This window comes from Lissotriton helveticus, chromosome 9 (assembly GCF_964261635.1).
Source record: "Lissotriton helveticus chromosome 9, aLisHel1.1, whole genome shotgun sequence".
NCBI classification, from domain to species: Eukaryota; Metazoa; Chordata; class Amphibia; order Caudata; family Salamandridae; genus Lissotriton; species Lissotriton helveticus.
This window is the reverse complement of record NC_136070.1, coordinates 259074226-259094214: the sequence shown is the minus strand read 5'-3', so window position 1 is coordinate 259094214 and position 19989 is coordinate 259074226. Positions and strand designations below refer to the sequence as shown.

The 19989-nt window shown below is 49.4% G+C and overlaps 1 protein-coding gene across 2 annotated transcripts in view; it reads left to right on the top strand.

Annotated features, from left to right (window-relative positions):
* The window catches only part of NEK9 (NIMA related kinase 9), a 245752-nt gene that overhangs the window by 203465 nt on the left and 22298 nt on the right, over positions 1 to 19989 (top strand). For both annotated transcript variants that reach the window (XM_078659920.1, XM_078659921.1), the window contains 2 exons: positions 2038 to 2208; positions 16205 to 16264. In XM_078659920.1, coding sequence (XP_078516046.1) covers positions 2038 to 2208; positions 16205 to 16264 — 231 coding nt within the window. The remainder of the gene's footprint in view (positions 1 to 2037; positions 2209 to 16204; positions 16265 to 19989) is intronic.

The window sequence follows — 19989 nt, the reverse complement described above, 5'->3', positions numbered from 1 at the left end:
ATGTTATATATATATATATATATATATATATATATATATATATATATATATATATATATATATATGTGTATATATGTGTATATATATGTATATATATATGTATATGTATATATATATATATATATATATATATGTATGTATATATATTATATATGAGTGTATATATATATATGTGGGGCACATATAATATAGTGTTTCCGGGGTCCCGCACATGGGCGGGAATATTCTAATGCTAATGACTTTGAGGATACCCCTGGAAGAGAACTAGGATTACAGGTAAGTAACTAATCCATGTTGTTCCATGGGGAGTCGTTGTACCCAACTATTAGCTCTTTGGTTTTGCGTGTGGTGAGCTTAAGACTGTTGGTGTTCATCCAGTTGGAAACGTTCTTCATTCAGTTGTAGAAGTTGGTCTTCATCGTCGTTGGGTCTGCTGAGAGCTAGGCGATGAGCTGAATGTCGTTGGTGTAGGATATGCTGGTGCAGTTGTGGGTCCTCACTGTCGGCTAGGGGTGTCATGTAGACATTGAAGAGGGTGGGGCTGAGGGACAAACCTTGATGGATGCCGCACATGGTGCTATTGCGTTCTAATGGGAATGGAGGTAGGTGGATTCTCCGGGTTCATCCCCTGAGGTGGTTTGTTGTCCATCTGTGTGCATCGTCTGGGTTCCGATGTGGTGCAGTCTCTTAATGAGTGCGTGGTGGGATACGGTGTCAAACACTGCGGTGAGGTCGAGGAGGATCAGGGCTTCTAATTCTCCTCTATTGTGGAGGGTGCTGATGTCCGAAGCAGCTATTAGGGCTGTCTCAGTGCTGTGGTTGGCACGGAAACCATATTTGGTGAGATGCTGGTTGATGGGCTTCTCGAGGACTTTGGCGGAGAAAGGGAGAAGCGAGATGGGTTGGTAGTTCTGGAGTTCAGTGGGGTCAGCGGTGGGTTTCTTGAAGAGGGGTCTGACTGCTGCTTATCTCCATGTGTCGGGAAAGGTGGCTGTGGTGATGGATGCGTTGAGGATGGTGATAAGTTGGTGGCTGATTTTCCTGCTATCGAGGTTGAAGAGGTGGTGGGGGCAGGGGTCCGTGGGTGCTCCAGAGTGGATGGAGTTCAAGATGTCTGTGGTGGTCTGCATGGTGAACTGTTCCCAAGCAGGGAGTGGCTGATCAGGCGAGGCTTCTGTTGGAGCGGGGAGGATGTGGAGGTCAGTGGGTTGGGGCTCAAAGTTCTTGTAGATGGCGGATATCTTGTTTTGGAAGTGGTTTGCTAGGGTGCTGTAGAGTTCCTGTGAGGGAGGGATCATAATCTCAGGTGCCGTAGGGCAGGAGAACTCTCATAAGATTACCAAAGTGCATTCCCCACACACACACCACCCGCAGCCGTCACATCCTAAGTTTAGTGTGGCTGAAGACTTTCACCATTATTAAAATATCCTGACACATAATTACGATGCAATTTTACTATTTGATTGTAGCGCTGATTTTGTGTTAGTTATGTTATTGCCTTACAGCATGTGCCAACTTCTTTTTAATAATTTATATCTACATCTTATGGAACTAGGTTTGTAGTGCCTTGAGACCCTCTGGGTGAGTAGTGCGCTATACAAATTACTGAACTTGAACTTAGTGATTTTTTTTAGGTGGAATTATAGTTGAAATCATCTCCAAAATACAATGTATTCTTTATTTTGTTATTTTTATGTTTGGGCTATGTTGCGTTCTCATCATTTGGACAACTAGAAAGGATTTAAAACAATGTGTTCTGGGGTCTCTCCAGTGTTGGAGACTCCAGAACAGTCTATTTCGAAGTGATAATTCTACAGGGAAAACACTGTTCCTTACTGCAAGACTTCAGCTCGTTTATCCTTCTACTACGCAGTACTGGTCTGTATCCTTGTTACTGTATTTAGTCTCAGTACTGGTATGTTTATACCTCTCTGCATCTTTTGTTTATTTGTTGTGTAAGTGTATGATCATAATGTTGACCATGCTCTATTGTCTGAGGGACTCAAAACACCTCCACCCATGACTTTCCTTTCACAGATAATCATATCTTTGCCTGGGGTAATGGAGGAAATGGTCGCCTGGCAATGACACCAACCGAAAGGCCTCATGGGTCTGATATCTGTACCTCCTGGCCACGACCCATCTTTGGCTCACTGCATCATGTGCCAGACCTGTCCTGCCATGGCTGGCATACTATTCTCATTGTGGGTGAGTACAAATGTAGTAGAGATTGACGTTGATTTAAAGCAAGGACTAGAAGACTGAAGTGCCGAGTGAAACAGTTGTTCAAGCAAAGAGGAACATGATGAACAATTATGACCAGTTGCATTTAATTTCTGCATGCTGCTAGTCATTGTTGCGATCACAAAAGTACCCTTCGTGGGTGGTAGTGACTAGTGTAAAATGCATTGCTGAAAACGTGACTTTGTTAATAAGTCTTGTAGATAATCTGTATAATGGGTATCTGCAAAGTGCGAGACCTGCTCATTCAAAATTATGATATGCTACTGTGTTTGTGTAACATCAGTGCATTCCCTATGTTGTCGTGGGCTTTGTTTTTAGGAGGAGTGATTTTCTTTGTATTGATTTTCTGTTTTGCATTATTGCATCTGTATTCTGGGAGTGACTGGGTACGCCTGTTATTTCATTCCTCTGAGTAATCCAAAAAGTAAAAATATGTTGTATTTAACACTAATGATCGCTGGGCATCATGTACTCTTTCTTAAAGCTGAGTCAGTGCTTCTTAGAAATTAAGAATTCATTGAACCTGTCAAAGGCTCCCAATGGAAACATGTTTTTCAACACAGATTTAGGTCTGGATTGCCCAGGGCATCTCCAAGATTGAGAAGAGCCTATTTTGCTTTCCTAATATTCTGTGTTCGTAGTTCCCGCTTTGTGAATTAGAAAATGCACAATACCTGTGAGAGTTTTGGAAATTCACCAATTCACATATATTGCTTAGAACCACTAGTCTAAAGCAAAAACGTCTGGACAAAGGCAAATGTGAATTAATTTTTTTATTTTTTAATGTGGCATTGTAGTTGAAAGATGATGCTAAAAGTTTCACATGAATTTTATTCTGCTCTTCTGATGGATACTTCTGACCACAGATTCCTCACCTTGTGAATATCCCCAGATGCCAGACTGGACCTGAAAAACTCTAAAGCAGTCATACTCTGTGCCGGTAGGTGGTGCTGTGTTGACCATATTCCGCTCTAGAAGTGCCACACATGCACGCTGACGCCAGTTCCTTTCTTTCTGCGTGTTCAGAGATGGATCCAGAGTTATGCTTCTCTTTTTTTCTTCACTCTGAAGTTTTTTTTCCTCAAAAGTTTTCCAGTGTGCAAGGGAACATGTTACTCCCTAAGAAAACAGGATTTAGCCCTGGTAGGGAGTGTCGCATACAGATGTCTGTGACAGATACCCTCGAGATGTGTCTCTGGTGTTTGCCGCACGACTCTAGGCCTGTGACATCTGTGCCCAAATTAATGCGGCGGCCATTGGTGAACACGAAGCAAAGCTCCATGTGTAAAGCACGGCAAGGCTTCATACAGGTCCAGCTCCAGTTCAAAGTCGAGAGTGCTCCTGGAGTATTTTCCACATAATTTGCTGCCAGAGTCTTCGGGTAAGTCCAATAGAAAACATAAACAGTCCCAGCGGCACTCTGTCCCTTCCCGCCACTGTTATTCTCTAGAGAAGGCATTAGGGTATCGCCTTGCCTTCATGTCTTGCTACTGTTCCACTGAGGAGTCCATTCCAACTTTGGTCCCAATGCAACCCAATTTTCTGTGTCCATCGGTGATACCTCAGCAGGTCGAAGCCATTCTAGAGGCCATGTTGCACATCTTTGGAACACTTCTGGTGTGCCTTAGGGCTCTGAGGATCCACAGGGGCCCCCAGTCCGGTACTATTGGCGGATTCATTCTCTGTGCCATCTGTGCCACTTGAATCCGCTTTAGGTCCCCGCAATGTCATCGGTGCCGACTTCTTATCTTTGACCAAAATCCTCACCAGTCCTTTGTGCCAACACCGGAGAACGCGCTATCTATCCTGGTATCAGACACCGAGCCGATTTTTTTCCGGACTAAGGCGACAACCAGATCCCGATGTGGCTCAGCCAATGCTCAATTCCCCTGACTCCGACACTAATTCATTACTGTGCAGTCGCACACAGACACTACACCAACTTTTTGTCTTGGATTCCACCAGAGCTAGCCTTATAGCAACAACAATTGAGGGGATGGTGAACCGTTTGCCCTGCGTTATGAAGACAACAATTGGTACATGGACCTCCCAGAGGCCACTGGGTTGGATACCTCACCCAATACTGGGTTGATTTTCCCCTCTGGACCAGCTGCAGAAGTAAGTTCTACTTTTGCCACTGTGACTAGGAGAACTGCTGAAGTCCTTGACCTCCACCTCCCTACTATGATCACTCCGAGCCAGCTGCCTCATTGGGCGTTCTATTCATTTTGCCACATGGTTGGTGAGATCTTACTGTCATTCCCAGTAGACTTACAGGCTTTTTTGAAGGAAACCATTCAGGACAGCCATGGTGCGGCCAAGTTAGACATCCTCTGGCCAAGACTGGAAATCTATTAACGACTATTGGGACAAGTTTGGTGCTTCAGCACCATACATGGATGAGTTCTACAGGCTTTTCCAGGGACATTCATACATCCTTAATGGACATGCCGTTCAACGGACCAGCCTGTTTGGCGGAAAGGACTGTGCCTTGGAGGTTTTTAAGTAGAGCTGAGCCTCGAAACTCTGAGTTTTTTGCCACCAGTCCAGCAATCCCTCCCAACAGTTTTTCCCTTTTCTGGGATATCCCAGAAGCTTGGCGTATCAACAGCGTCCGGCCCTCCACCCACTCAACAGGCCTCCCAGCCCTTGCAAAGTCACGGCCATGGCCCAACAGACCATGCCCAACAGACAACGTACACTGCCACATCAGTGGCAGTGTACGTCCCAACCCTCCATCCCTCTGGCAGGAAACTTCAAAGCATTCTTAGTGCACCCTTAGCTGCACATAGCCATCTGGTAGGAAGCAGGGTCAGCAATTTCCTTTGAGTGGCAGACAATTACATCTGAATGTAATGACATAAGTTTGGCTCTATTACATGAGCATATATTTCTCGTTACTCTTTTCAGCCCCAAATGCATTTCTGGTGAAAACCCTTCTTTGGGGGATCGGGTGAAAAAAACCCTGTTTCTTGAAGCGGCCTCCTGCCGGAACACAAAAGAACCAAAATCACAACTCTATGCGATATCATATGGTGTGCGCTTCAATTACAAATAATTCTGTAATGTATCACTGTGCGCCAACACAAAGATCAGGCCCTAACCCTGTATGGTGAAACACCCTGTGGACAAGATTATGGAAGTATCGTGATCAGCACCCAACGCCGTAATTCCGAAAGTAAACGTCACAAGTTGAAAACCCCTGTGACCTGCAGAATAAAATCAAATAAAACGATCAACAAAATGAATTCAGTGGTGAAAACCAATGACAATAAACAAAGTGTATAAACCAAGGTGAGCTGAGTGACTGTACCTCAGGTGACGAGAAAGCGTTCTGCGAGGTTCCAAAAATAAGATTAAAAATGCTCCTGACAAATAAAACACTAATGTTAATATCCAGGTACATATGCCCTTCCAGTGGAAGCCCTGTGAAACTGCTTTCTTTTACCTCTACCATGAATTCAAAATCATTTGGCGGGAACCTGATGGAAAAGGAAAGAAGCTGATAACGAGCTCGTAACGAGAGAGCTACTACGAAAGGTTACAACAATACCGATCTCACCATGTGACGCGACGTTCTGTTATATCCGAGTTTTTTCAAATATCTGGTCAACAAGAATTGGGGTCCAAATGAAATGAATGCCAATTAAAACCAGCTAAAAAAAAGCAAACTATACGTTGGTAATAAAGGTTCAAGGTGCTAGCCGTCATGGTCACTACAGCTCCAAGGGATTTTGCCATCTATCACTCAAAAGATGCCAAGCACTAGGTTTGTGACCTCCAGTTCCTGCAGCTGTTCAACAAGCAGGGTCAGCGATATGTTGTCAAAGGCTGCGGATAAGTCCAAAAGGATTAAAGCTGCTGCCTGCCCTGTATCCACCATGAAGCATATGTTGACTGCTGATACAAATTCACTCCTCCCAGCTATCCCTCCGACCAGAGTGTATCTGGCACTAGGCAGTCTATCACAAAATCCACCTCCTAGCAGAATACCTCCCTGGTGTGGACAACCACTTCACAGATATACTCAGCAGGTACACTAGTGGGAGATTAATTTACAACTACTCCACTCTTCCTTCAAAAGATGGGGAACACAGCTTGCAGGTTCCACCACCCTCAATCCAGGGGCAATGCCCGATGGATTAATTGATCAGGAGTATTTTCGTTCTCTCCCACTGATTCCACATGTGGTTTAGAAGTTAACATAAACGTCTCTAACACTAATCCTATGAGCCCCAACATGGGAACAGCAGGCATGGTTCACAACCCTACTGCAACTATCTTTAGTGCCACACAAGAAACTAGCTCTTTTGCCAAATCTACTAACTCAGGATCAAGGATGAGTAATGCATCCCAATCAGCTAAATTTAGCAATGTGGCTCCTGAAATACTAGAGTTTTGGCATCTAAAATTACCACAAGAATGTATTGACATCCTTAAACAAGCTTGTAGGCCTACAACTGCAGCATATTACGCTGCAAAATGGAAACGTTTTGTACATTATTGTACAAGTAAGCAGATTCAGCCTTTAGCACCTACAGTACAAGACATTATAGGCTTTATTTTCCATCTGCAGTAAACAGGGCTTGCATACATATCTATCGGATTACACTTAGCAGCACTAGCTGCCCACATGAAAAACCGGCAATATATGTCCCTGTTTAAAATACCAATAATCAAAGCATTCATGGAAGGACTCAAGAGTCATCCCCCCTTTCACTCCACCAGCCCCGTCCTGGAACCTAAACATTGCCTTACCAGGCTTATGGGGCCACCATTCGAACCACTTCATTCATGTCCACTCCAAATTCTAACATGGAAAGTTGCCTTTCTAGTGGCAATCTCTTCTAGTGGCAATCTCTTCTCACAGAAGGATAAGTGAATTACAAGTACTTACTCTGCAAGAACCTTTCTATAAAATGTTCCCAAACAAATTAGTTCTACGGACTGATCCAAAATTTCTACCCAAGGGGTCTCATCCTTTCATATAAGCCAGACCAAATAGCCACCAGGGTTCTTTCCTAACCCAGACTCAGGAGCAGAGAGAGCCCTATATATATATTAGATGCTAAAAGGGCTATCATGTTCTACATCAGAATTGGTGCCCCCTTCTGTTATGTCAGCTCTCTCCCCTGTCCTTGCTGAGGCTCTTGCGTAAGTTTGTAACATCTCGCTGGCCACCTCCACTGTACATCGCAAATGGAAAAGTGCGCACATAAAACCCCTGCTCAATAAGCCCTTAGCTGACCACCGATCTTCAGAATTTTAGACCCATGTCTCTCCTCCCTTGTTGCGCTAAAATCATGGAGGTATTAGTCAATCGGCATCTCTCCCAGTATCTGGAACGGAACAGCATACTGGATACCTCCCAGTCAGGCTTCCGTACCTCGCATAGTACAGAGGCCGCACTGCTGGAGGTTACAGATAACTTAAGGATGTCCCTGGATAGGGACATCCCGTCATGTTGGTTCTGCTGGATCTGTCGGCGGCCTTTGACACAATCTCTCACAAGATCCTTTTGGACCGGTTATGAGAGATTGGTGTCGGAGGCGGGGCCTTCAATTGGATCCAGAGCTTTCTGGAGGGTAGAACACAATGTGTCCAGCTGGGGTCATTCGTATCTCATACCACCATTGTGGATAAGGGAGTATCACAGGGCTTGGTCCTGAGCCCCACGTTGTTTAACATATATGTGGCTCCCCTAGCCTCAATCATCAGGAACTGTGGGTTTGAAACCATATAAAAATTGATAACATTATATCAACGGAAAAGCAGGAAAAATCGGTGGCAGGCACTTCTTTTGGAACCATGCGAATGCTCAGAAGGATCTTTCCATGGATTCCGTTTATGGCCAGACAGACTCTGATCCAGTCGCTCTTGGTTAGTCGACTGGATTACGGCAACTCACTGCTGGTCGGGATGAGAGAGGACCTGACTTCAAACTAAAAGTGGTCCAAAACACGGCAGCCCATCTTGCCCTCAACAAGCCGGCACAGACCCCCTCTTCACCCCTCCTACGCCAATTGCATTGGCTCCTGATCAGAAAGAGGTCCATCTTTAAACTTTTATGTCTGTTTTTTAAATCCCTCCATGGGATGGGGCCAGCCTACCTGATGAAGAAGATTGAACGGTACCATCCCACACGACTGCTGAGATCCAGCAGTCGTAATCTACTCTGTGTACGGAGCATCAGAAAGGTGAGGCTGGCTGGTCCGGCATTTTCGTACTTAGCCCCCACCCATGGGAACACCCTGCCAGATGAGATCCGCGCTTATACTAACCTCCGCCATTTTAAAAAGCTTCTTAAGACCTGGCTTTTTTAAATGAGCCCTCTGTAACAGTGTACTTCTTTCCCAGGCGCCGAGAGATCCCCCTGGGGATGATTTGTCGCGCCATACAAATGAGTGAATAAATAAATATAAATAAATACATTGATTGAACAAAATCTTTTTTAAAAATGCAGCAGCATTTTGTTGCTTTGAACAAACCTAACCAGGGTGCACCTATATCCAAAGCAGGAATTGCTCAATGGATAGTTAGATGCATTCAAACTTGTTATCAAAAAGCCAAAAAAGTACTTGCGGTACCCCCCAACAGGCTCATGCCACACGTAAACAAGGAGCCGCTATGGCTGTTCTAGGAAATATCCTTATAGAAGATATTTGTAAAGCAGCAACATGGAATAACCCACATACATTTACGAGACAATGCTGTGTTGATTTATTCACACATCAACAAGGAAGAGTGGGTCAAGCTGTACTTAAAACATTATATCTGAAAGAAACACGTTAGTTAGATACCTTACCTTAGAATAACCCCCAGGCGTCAGACTGGATCCGGAAAATTTTGCAGAGCAGTACCCTTGCGCATCGGTAGGCGTCGACTGCCGCTCTGCGTCTGTCGTCGGCGTCGTTGGCGCCGGGATGACGTCGTCGGAGTGCTTAGACGCCGCCCTCGCGCGCTGACGTCAGTTCTTCTTTTTTCCGCGCCAGCAAGCGCAGGTCCGGAGAAAGCAGTACCTTAGTCACTTTTTGACTAAACTTTTGTGATCATTTTTGATCTCTTGTCGAGTCTTCACGATTCTCGGTGCCGGTAGGGATGCACGGGTTCAAACCCTGTACCGACTGCACCGGACTGATGTCGGTTACCGATCCCCACCACCGGTGCCTGTATTGCCTTGGGGCCGACCACGACGACCGGTCGTGCCCCGACTGCCGGGCCTTGACGTCGAAGGCTAGACGGGAGCGGTCCCGTAAGCGCCTCGAGCTCCGGCAGTCGGCCCCACGCCGCTCAAGGTCCTGGTCCAGGAGGGGGTCGACCGGTCACGGGGCCACAGTCATCGAAGCTTGATGAGTCGACACCATTCGTCGGGCTCCAAGTCCTCAGGTAAGAGGCACAAGAAGTCGAAGAGACGACATCGCTCTTCCAACTCCCCCCAACGCTCTCACGACGTGGCCCGGGGTTCGGGCGACACCGGCTCCAACCGAGTCGCAGGCGCCGTGACCAGCTCCATACCCACTAGTCCCTGGGCTGAACGCGACGCCGGAGGAGATAAAGAGCATTTCTTCTTTGATCCGGCTCCATCCTTTGACCTTGAATTTCAGAAGATGGAGGACGAGGGGGATTGGGAGGGGTCTGGGGACCCTCTGACTCGTGAGTGTCAGTCCTTTCAGGACTGGACAGAGGAGCTAGGGGAGGCCAGTGGTCTAGATACCTCCCCTGACACTGGCTTTGTCTCCCCTCCTACCCTGACTACGGAGGAGGGGGCTGCTTATAGTGTGGTGCTGATGCGGGCAGCCAAGGCCTTGGCGCTTACGCTCCCCGTCGCTACTGTGAGGTCTAACATCCTCACTGACGTCCTTAAACCGCAGACAGGCTCTCCGGAGCCTCTGCTGCCGTTTAATGAGGCTCTCTTGGACGTACTGTTGGGCACCTGGCCCAGGCCCGCTACAGGCCCCCCTGTAGATAGGAACGTCGCCAGGCTCCACCCCCCAGCTCCAGGCGACCCTAGCTTCCTGTCCACCCACCCCACCCCCGAGAGCCTGGTTATCCAGGCCTCTACTTCCAAAATCAGCATTCCCGACTGCACCCCCAGATCGGGAATCCAAAAGGTATGAACAGTTTGGTAAAAAACTGTTCTCATCCCTCTGTTGTGAGTTGCGGTCAGTCAACACCGCTTGCCGTTTGGGCCGTTATACCCACTCTCTGTGGGATACGGTTGCGGCCGTGCTGCCAGAGTGCCCGGAGGAGGCCCGGGCGAAGCTCGCCCAAGCCCTCGCGGAGGGACGAGACGCAGCTCGGTATTCCATACGATGTGGGCTGGATACCACGGACTCGCTGGGCAGGGCGATGTCAACGACTGTGGCGGTTCGCCGCCACGCCTGGCTGAGGTCGGCCAACTTCTCGGCCGATGTCCAGAAAACCCTCATGGACATGCCGTTTGATGGCAGCCACCTCTTCGGTGGCAAGGCAGATCATGCGCTTGAACGCTTCAAGGACTCCAGGGCTACGGCCAAGTCCTTGGGCCTCTCGGGCCAGCGTCGGCAGCAGTCTGCCTTTCGCTCCTTTCGTGGCCAAGGAAGGCGTGCCCCTTCACGTCCTGCCAGCCACGAGCCGCAGTCTAACATCCAGCGCAGCGGCGGACGTGGTAACCGCCGTGGCGGTGCCAGGGGACAACGGCGCGGCCCGTCCACATCCACCCCGCAGCATCCGCCTCAAAGCCCTACTATTCCAAGCTTTCAGGCTCATTTGATGCCAGTGGGGGGCAGGGTCCGCCATCACCTCCTCCCCTGGCGCACCATCACTTCGGACAGGTGGGTGCTGCAAATCGTCTGAAGGGGCTACTCCCTCCCCTTCGAGGCGACCCCTCCAGCCATGCCCCCACAGTACCACCGCGTGTCGGGGGATCACTTGCGACTTCTGCAAGAGGAAGTGTCGGCCCTCTCTGCCAACGGTGTCATCGAGTGCGTTCCTGGGCCAGAAGTAGGATGTGGTTGCTATTCCCACTACTTTCTGGTTCCCAAGAAAGGCAAAGGGGCCCACACCTATCTTGGACCTATGGAACGTCAACGGCTTCCTCCGGAAGGAGAAGTTGTAGATGCTGACTCTGGCTCAGGTCTAGGCTGCCCTGGACCCCGGAGACTGGATGGTAGCGTTGGACTTGCAGGACGCGTATTTCCACATCCCCGTCCTGCCGGCCCACCGGCGTTACCTGCGGTTCATGGTAGGCCACGAGCACTTCCAGTTCACCGTGCTCCCCTTTGGCCTTATCAGCGCCCCACGGGTGTTCACGAAAGTGATGGCGGTGGTCGCAGCTCATCTGCGCAGGTTAGGGGTGTCAGTCTTCCCCTACCTCGACGACTGGTTGTTGAAGGCGGCTCGCCCCAGACAGTCGTCAGCCACCTTCAGACTACGGCCGACCTCCTGCACTTGCTGGGGTTTTCCATCAATGTTCCGAAGTCACACCTGTGTCCCTCTCAAAGGCTCCTCTTCATCGGAGTGGTTCTGGATTCGGCGCAGTTTCGGGTTTATCCTCCTGAACAGCGGGTTTGGGATATTCAGGCTCTGATTCCGAACTTTCAGCCTTTATCCCAGGTCTCGGTCAGGTTGACGCTGCGGCTTCTGAGGCCAGGTGGCGGATGTGGGCTCTGCAGTGGGACCTGAAGTTTCAGTGGGCCCAGCATCATGGGAACCTGTCCGACCATGTCCGGATCTCGGAGGGCACTGCGAGACAGTTGCAGTGGTGGCTCACGGACCGCGATTGGGTCAACGGCAGATCCCTCTTCCTTCCCCAACCGGAGCACGTAGTTGTGACGGATGCGTCCCTCCTGGGCTGGGAGGGGCCACATGGGAGAGGCGGAGATCAGAGAACTCTGGTCTCCGGCGGAGTCCTGGCTCCACATCAACCTTCTGGAGCCGCGGGCGATCCGGCTTGCACTGAAGGCATTCCTTCCCTCTGTCCGGGGAAGTGTAGTGCAGGTGTTCACGGACAACACCACCGCCATGTGGTACTCCAACAAACAGGGCGGGTGGGGTCGTGGACCCTATGCCAGGAGGCTCTGCGCCTCTGGCAGTGGCTGGAACATCAGGGCGTGACCTTGGTGGTTCAACACCTGGCAGGTTCCCGGAACGCCAGGGCGGACGAACTCAGCCGTCTGTGCATGATGGATCACGAATGGCGTCTGAACTCGGACGTGGCGCAAGGTCTCTTTCAGCAGTGGGGAGAACTTTGGTTAGGTCTATTCGCCACAGAAGAGAACGCGCAATGTCATCCATTCTGCGCATTGGAATTTCCAAGGCGGCACTCACTTGGAGATGCTTTTCGGCGCGAGTGGAGTTGCGGTCCTTTGTACGCCTTTCCGCCTATACCACTTCTGCCCAGAGTGCTGAAGAAGATCAGGCGCGACCAGGCCCAAGTCATCCTTGTGGCTCTGGACTGGGCACGAAGATACTGGTATCCCAAGGTACTCAGAATGTCAGTCGATCCCCCGATTCGTCTGCCTCTTCAGGAGGACCTTCTGTCGCAGCAGCAGGGGACGGTCCTCCACCCGCACCTGTCCAGTCTCCACCTCCATGCGTGGAGATTGAGTGGCGGCAGTTGAGGCCATTTGACTTGCCTCCTGAAGTCTGCGATGTAATTTTGGCAGCCAGGCGTCCCTCCACAAAATCGATATACGCCTGCAGGTGGAACAAATTTGTGGCATGGTGCACAGCAAAGGCTGTGGATCCACACTCTGCCCCCCTTTCAGAGGTTCTCCTCTTCCTTCTCTCTCTTGCCCAGCAGGGCTCTGCTCTGGGCACTATTAAGGGCTACCTCTCTGCCATTTCCGCCTTCTTAAGGCTACCTGGTCAGCCCTCTTTGTTCAATTGTAAATAGGTTCTTGAAGGGCATCACTCATATGTTCCCCCTGTTCCTTTCGTGATGCCGCAGTGGAACTTGAACCTTGTTCTGACTTATCTGATGTGCGCTCCTTTTGAGCCACTTAATAACTGTCCTCTTCGTCTTCTCACTCTTAAGACTGCATTCCTGGTTGCCGTCACCTCTGCCAGGAGAGTGAGTGAGTGAGCTCCAGGACCTTTCTTCACAACCTCCTTTCCTTTCTGTCCATCCAGACAAAGTTGTGTTGCGGACGCGACCCTCTTTCCTTGCCAAGGTAGTCACAGCCTTCCACATCGGGCAGTCCATCACCTTGCCCACCTTCTTTCCGCCTCCGCATCCCTCGAAAGAGGAAGAGAGGCTCCACCGTCTGGACCCAAAACGTGCGCTCTCATACTATCTGGATCGCAAACGCCAATTCCGGGTGGATGACAAACTCTTTGTTGGTTACGTGGGTGCTAAGAAGGGACGGGCGGTGCACAAACGAACCATCTCTCGGTGGTTCGTCTTGTGCATCAATATTTGCTACTCCTTGGCGAAGAAGGAGCCTCCTGTTGGGCTGAGGGCCCATTCCACTCGGGCCATGGCGGCGTCTACTGCTCTGGGTCGGGGAGTCCCCTTGCAGGACATCTGTCATGGGCCTCGCTGCACACGTTCGCTAGACACTACTGCCTGGACAGCCAAGTCCGTAGAGATGGCTTCTTTGGCCGTTCTGTTCTCCAGGACTTTCTGGTGTGATCTTGGTTCGCAGACCCACCACCGGGGTTGGTATTGCTGGGGTATCTATTCTAAGGTAAGGAATCTAACTAACGTGTTTCTTTCAGATGAACAAGTTACTTACCTTCGGTAACAATATATCTGTAAGAAACATTAGTTAGATGGATTCCTTACCGCCCCACCCATCCTCCCCGTTCTGCGAACCGATATCTAGGGTTAAGATCATCCCTTTCAGGGCCCTAGTTTCATGGCACCAGTGTTGATTTTTATCATGGCTCTGCGTTTCTGGCGCGGAAAAGCTGTGTATAAGAACTGATGTCCGCGCGCGAGGGCGGCGTCTAAGTACTCAGACGTCATCCCAGCGCCAACGACGACTGACGCGGAGCCGCAGACGACGCCTACCGACGCGCAAGGGTACTGCTATGCAAAATTTTCCGGATCCAGTCTGACACCTCGGGGTTATTCTAAGGTAAGAAATCTAACTAACTAATATTTGTTACAGATATATCGTTACCGAAGGTAACTAACTTGTTCTTCAAACAAGTATTTCAACCAGTCGCTAGCCTCTGCAAAGGAGAGCACTGCTTTACATTCCATGCTAAGCATATCTATCTACGGCCAACACATGCTACGAATGGAATGTTACTTACCCTGTAAGCTTCTATTAGTAGAGTGTAGTGTAGTGCCATAGATTCATATGCACCTCTTCCCCGGGTTCTTTTGGTTTCTGTAATTCGTAATATATTTAGTACTGTAAATTACACATTCACAATTATATGCATGTTTCTTTAATCTGTCACTTTATTGCTCCTTTTCTAACGCTCACCTGATGAGCCAAAATCAGTCTAACAAAGGAACCAAGCATGCATGACTCGAAGACTTCTTCGAAGAAAAATAACTTGTAATTGTCCGAGCCCAACACTAGATGGCAGGATAATGCTAAGCATATGAATCTGTGACACCACACGCTACAAATAGATGCTTACAGGGTAAGTAACCTATTCCTTCTGGTGGATACACTATCTAAATGCAGATGCCTCACCACCCTCCCACCTCACCAATGTAATGAATGGTCTCCTTTCCTTGTAAAAACTTCCTATTTTCCAATTCACTGAAGGGCTCCGTATTCGAGGGTGCAGATAAGCTTACGAAATAAACTTGCATAAGCGTGCATGGGTGGCGATAATGCTGCTCTGATCGTCACTTCTGTAGGGAAACGAGGTCGACACAGAGTCGCATAGCACTATCTACCACACCCAGGATCACTGCTTTAGAGTTTCCCAGATCTAGTCTATGATATTCACAAGGTGAGGGATCTGAGGTTATATAAACTATCCACCAGAAAGAGTCAGTGTCCCTCTGTCAGATTTGATCTCTGCAGAGTAACTCACACTTTTTGTCCCCTCAATTGGAAATGCATAGTCAGGCCATCTTGACTGAATTTGAGAAGTTTAATATTTAAGTCTGTTTTTTTTTATTACACGTTCATAAAATATATGGCTTTTATCTCACTTTTTTCCCCTACTGTTTCATTTTGAGTTTCATTCCGCTGGGGGTCTGGACAACTGCACAGTTGCATTGATATTAATAGTAACAGCCTTTACCTAGCAGCCAGTCTGTATTTGATTAGATGGATTGAAGGACTTAATTCCCAATATAAATGTATGTGCTTAAGTATAATTCTTTCCATTTCACGATTAGAGGAATCATTCATTACGTCTGTTAGGATTTCATCTATTTCCAGTTTACATAGACTTCCACCTGCTTGACTATAAAATCTACCCAGGGTTAGCATCTTGTGCTTCTCAAGAGGAGAGTCCATTAGTGTATTGGTCTGAGAGGGGTGAGGGATATTCCTCTTAGACATAAATAAGAAACCTTCTAGGCCATTATCCAGGTACTGGGAAAGCACATGGTGAATACCAGTTCCTCGTCAACAAGACTGAAGGCGTGAAACAGACACACATAATCACAGAAGAACTTTGAATAATATTTAACAAAACAAATCTATTACTTTTTCTGTCTCATGAAACTGCAAGCCCAATATCCAGGACTTTGGGAAAAGTACTATTGGCGGACCGAGGCAAAGACTATTTGGTAGTTGATGCGAGCACACCTCTTTATGAGGGAAAATTGCATTTCTGTGCCTTACGGGATTTGCACTTAAGCGAGGATTTAGAGTGCCCTTTTTACCAATGAGTTAAGGAACCGGTAGATCAGTGTAGTTTAGGTGTACTTAAAGTCAGTCCAAACATCCTTTTCTCTACTTGTGTATTGGATTTGAAGATATATATGAATAGTATGTTGATACTGGTTTATTGAACTTACACTGCCATTAAGAACTTTGCTTTGTTTTCTTTACAACAGAAAAGGTTCTGAACTCAAAAACAATCAGGTCCAACAGTAGTGGGTTGTCCATCGGAACAGGTATGTGTTGTCAGTCGCAAGTTATGCCATGTTCTAGGTCCACACAGTGCCTCGTCCCTTTGCTTGCAGCTTCTTGCCTTTCATTTATCCTTTCTTATCTTTCATGACCTCTGCCTACTTTTTCTTTACTGTTGCCTCCATGGCTGTTTTCACATTAGTCTCCCTTTTATTCTCTTCAATCCCTCACTCTCCCTATTTTCTTACCTTCTGCCCTGTGGTCCAAACTCCAAACTATGTGCACTAAATCTCTTCTCTTAACCCTTTACCCCATGTTTATTTTGTAGGAAAGTGCTCCTTTTTGACATGGTCATCCCCACTTTTTGCCTGGTATTTGATGTGATGTTGACTGGATGTGCATGGGTTCCTGATGACCAGGTTCTCAGTGCCAGATCTCTTTCCCAAAACTGGGTAATTATACCCAATTGGCAAGACCTTTATTAGCACTCGGTGTAAGTTCCTAGTAAGTGGTACCCCTTGTACTTGGGGCAAGGAGACAAAAGAGGGCTCTAAAGGCTGCCACATGTATTATGCCACTCTACAGAACCCCTCACCAAACACCTACAGACGCCACTTCAGGCTGTGTGTTTTGGTTCAGACAAAGTGAAAATCTGACATTCCACTCATCACTGTATGCTATGTACCCTAACACTCCTTGGAATATTTGTACGCCACCCCTACAGGCAGCCTTACAGCCCTAAGGCAAGGTGCATTAGATTTCATGGGAAGACATATCTGCATGAGCATATATGTCCCTGTGCTGATCAGTTCAATTGTTGCCAATGCAAGTGAACAGGGAAGCCATTTAAAAACATGTGCTGGACACTGGTAAAAATGAGTGTTTGAGGCATATAAGCTGTAGATCGCATACTTGCATGGCTTCCCTGAAAATATGGAAGTTTGGTATCAAACATCTCGTATTCGTAAACCCACACTATTTCCAGTGTTGGATTTATTGATACATGCACCCAGAACGCACCTTAGAGGTTCCCCCTGAAAACCTAACAGCCCCCTGGTGTGTTGGCTGACTGGTTTCTGCCAGCTTGCCACCAGAGACCAGTTTCTGACCCACAAGGGTAAAAGTCTTTGCTCTCGAGAGATCAGAAACAAAGCCTGCTCAGGAAGAGGTTGATAACACTCCCTCCCACAGGATGACCTGCTGATTATCACTCTCAGACAGGCGAACTTCAAAGAAGTCACCGCCTTAGAGAGAGAAAACCGGCCCCCTTTGACACCTGGACAGGTGTGAAAATTAGCTAGGTAGGCAGGTAGGTGTGCCCTCCCCCAGGCTAGTACCCACCCATAAGGTGGCCTAGCCTGAAGTGGACAGGACTTTTCAGAGTTGGCCATCTTTGTGATGGCTAACTTAGGAACTCTAGGACAGGGTTATGCCCACTTCCCACAGTAAGTGTTCATATTGGGGCATACTGACCCCAGGATCGGTAGCCCATTATCTTCTAACCTACACTCCTATAACGCCCCTAAATTCAGTATTTAGGGGAGCCCCTGGCACCAGAAAAGCAGATCCTGCCAACCTGAAAGAAGACAAACGTGAAGAGTCACAAGAGCAAGGACAGAAGACCCACCAACTGACGTGGCACCAACCTTGCCAGCATGCCTGCTGATTTCGACAATTGTGCCAAAAGACGACTTGTCCTGCAGCTGCCATGTCTCCAGAGCCTGGAGGCCCTTCCAGCACTACACCCAGGAATCAATTTCTGTGAAGCAGCTTCCCTGCATCCTGCAGGCACCCAAAGACACCTAAGAGGACTCCAAGACCACAAAAACCCGACGCCTAAGGTCATCGCAGCACCCGGCGCTCCAAGTCACAGTTTAAGTGCCCCAACTCTCCAGAGACAGTCCACTATGGCTTTGCCTCTCGTGGACCCCCACCCCCACCCACGTCGCCTGCAGCCTTTGTTCGCAGGCCCCCTCTACCGTGACTGGTTCCAGTTAGAAAAACCCAACACCTCTGCACCGTCTCCCCTGGGCTGTGGAGAAGTGGACCAAAGCTGTCCCAGTGCCCCCGAGCATCATGAAAGCCCCCCTGTTGATTCAGCCTGACTGACCTCTCAGTCCGAACAAATCCCCACAGACTAAGACTGGGCACCTGATGCTGGTTTGCACCCCTGCGCCTGGCCGCCCTAGTGCCGCTGTTGGTGTCTTGCTGGTGCTGCCTTGGACCTTGCACACCACTCACCTTCAGTCCAAGAGATTGGTCCTGTAGGTTGCTGTACTGTACCTGAATGCTGTACTTGTTCTCCCATAGTATAACGTAGCTTTTGAGAGGAGGGCGTCGCTAGCAGCATGGCTGAGTAAGACGTGCTTTCGCCGAGCTCCTGCTGAAAGCCTGATACGCCATAGATTCTGGCGACCTGCCGACCCAGACACCACTGGCTATACACACCTAGAGACCTAGATGACCCCCGAAGTTGGTAGCTGTGGAGCTGAATGCCCTGAAGGAGCTGCGCTGGCTAAACATCGTCCCGACTTGCCGCCGAGAGCGAGACCCAAGATGGCGCCGTGGAGATACTGAGTGGGCTGTGAGACGATCTGAGAGACCGGGAACGCACTGTGGAGGCTACAGTGGACAGGAGCCGGCGAGGTGAGCTGCCCTCCCATCCCCACCTGGGACTGCCTGAGCGGGGTGGGGAGTCCCCGAGGGCAGTCCCTGAGGCCGTGGAGTACCGCGGGCAAGCGAGCTCCCCGCCCGCTCCGGAAGTGTGTCGGAGTGCGGCTGGGCTCAGGCGCGTTGAGGCTGCGGGGGAAGACGGATGGCGGGGACTGCTGGAATCCTGCTGAACCAGCGTCCGGGAGAGGTGGTGTGACTCCGGAGGGGACTGCCTGAGAGCGGAGGTGCCCGGTACGTCGAACTGGCGCAGCCTTCCTGGGCGGGCATAGTGACGATCCCGGGGTGCGAGGGTAGCAGAGGGAGCGATCCTTGAGGGAGCGCTGATCCCTGAGGACTGCCAAGCGGCAAGCACTGGTGAGGAGCTGCAGCTGGCGAGCAGGTAGGTGACCGGGGCAGTGCGGTGAGGCCTGGGGGTTACCGCCGGAACAGCGGATCTCGTTCCTCGCCTTCTCTCCCACCCACTTATCAGCGATGAGACGGCTGGGAAAGACTGGCAGCCCCCAACCTGCGTGATCAGGCGGCCCGGCGATGAGTGCCCCAGAGGGCCTAGCAATTCCTTCCTGTGTTGGGAGGCCTCAATTTATCTGAAGGCAGTGCATGAACCCTCGTGGAGGTGAATGAGGCTTGAGGAGGCCCCCGCCTGAAGCTCGGACTTGGGTTGCCCACAGAAGATATCGCTTGCAACACAATGCTTTGGGGGCGCTGACTGCAAGTACACAGACCTGCATTGAAGGGCACCTGCAGGGGTGATACATGCGGAGTGGGGGGTGCCCAGTGATAGCAGCGGGGTATCCGCCACAAGGTGAGGCTACTGGATAAAGCTGTGCACTTGTCTGGAACAATATCATTCAGGGCGAGAACCCTCTGCATACCCCGTCCCAACATCATCCATTGTGGGCAAAGATGGAGAACCGAAGTCGCCGCGACAGGGCAAGATGGACCAATACACGAAGGTCCTTGCCCCCCTCCCAAGGAACGTTCGTCCCCCCGCTCGGACACGGACACCCTCCTTCAGGCAATTCACACATCCAGAGCGGCGCTAGAGGGGAAGATCGGTGCAGTGGGCATGGAGGTGTCGCTCCTGAGGCAGGAACAC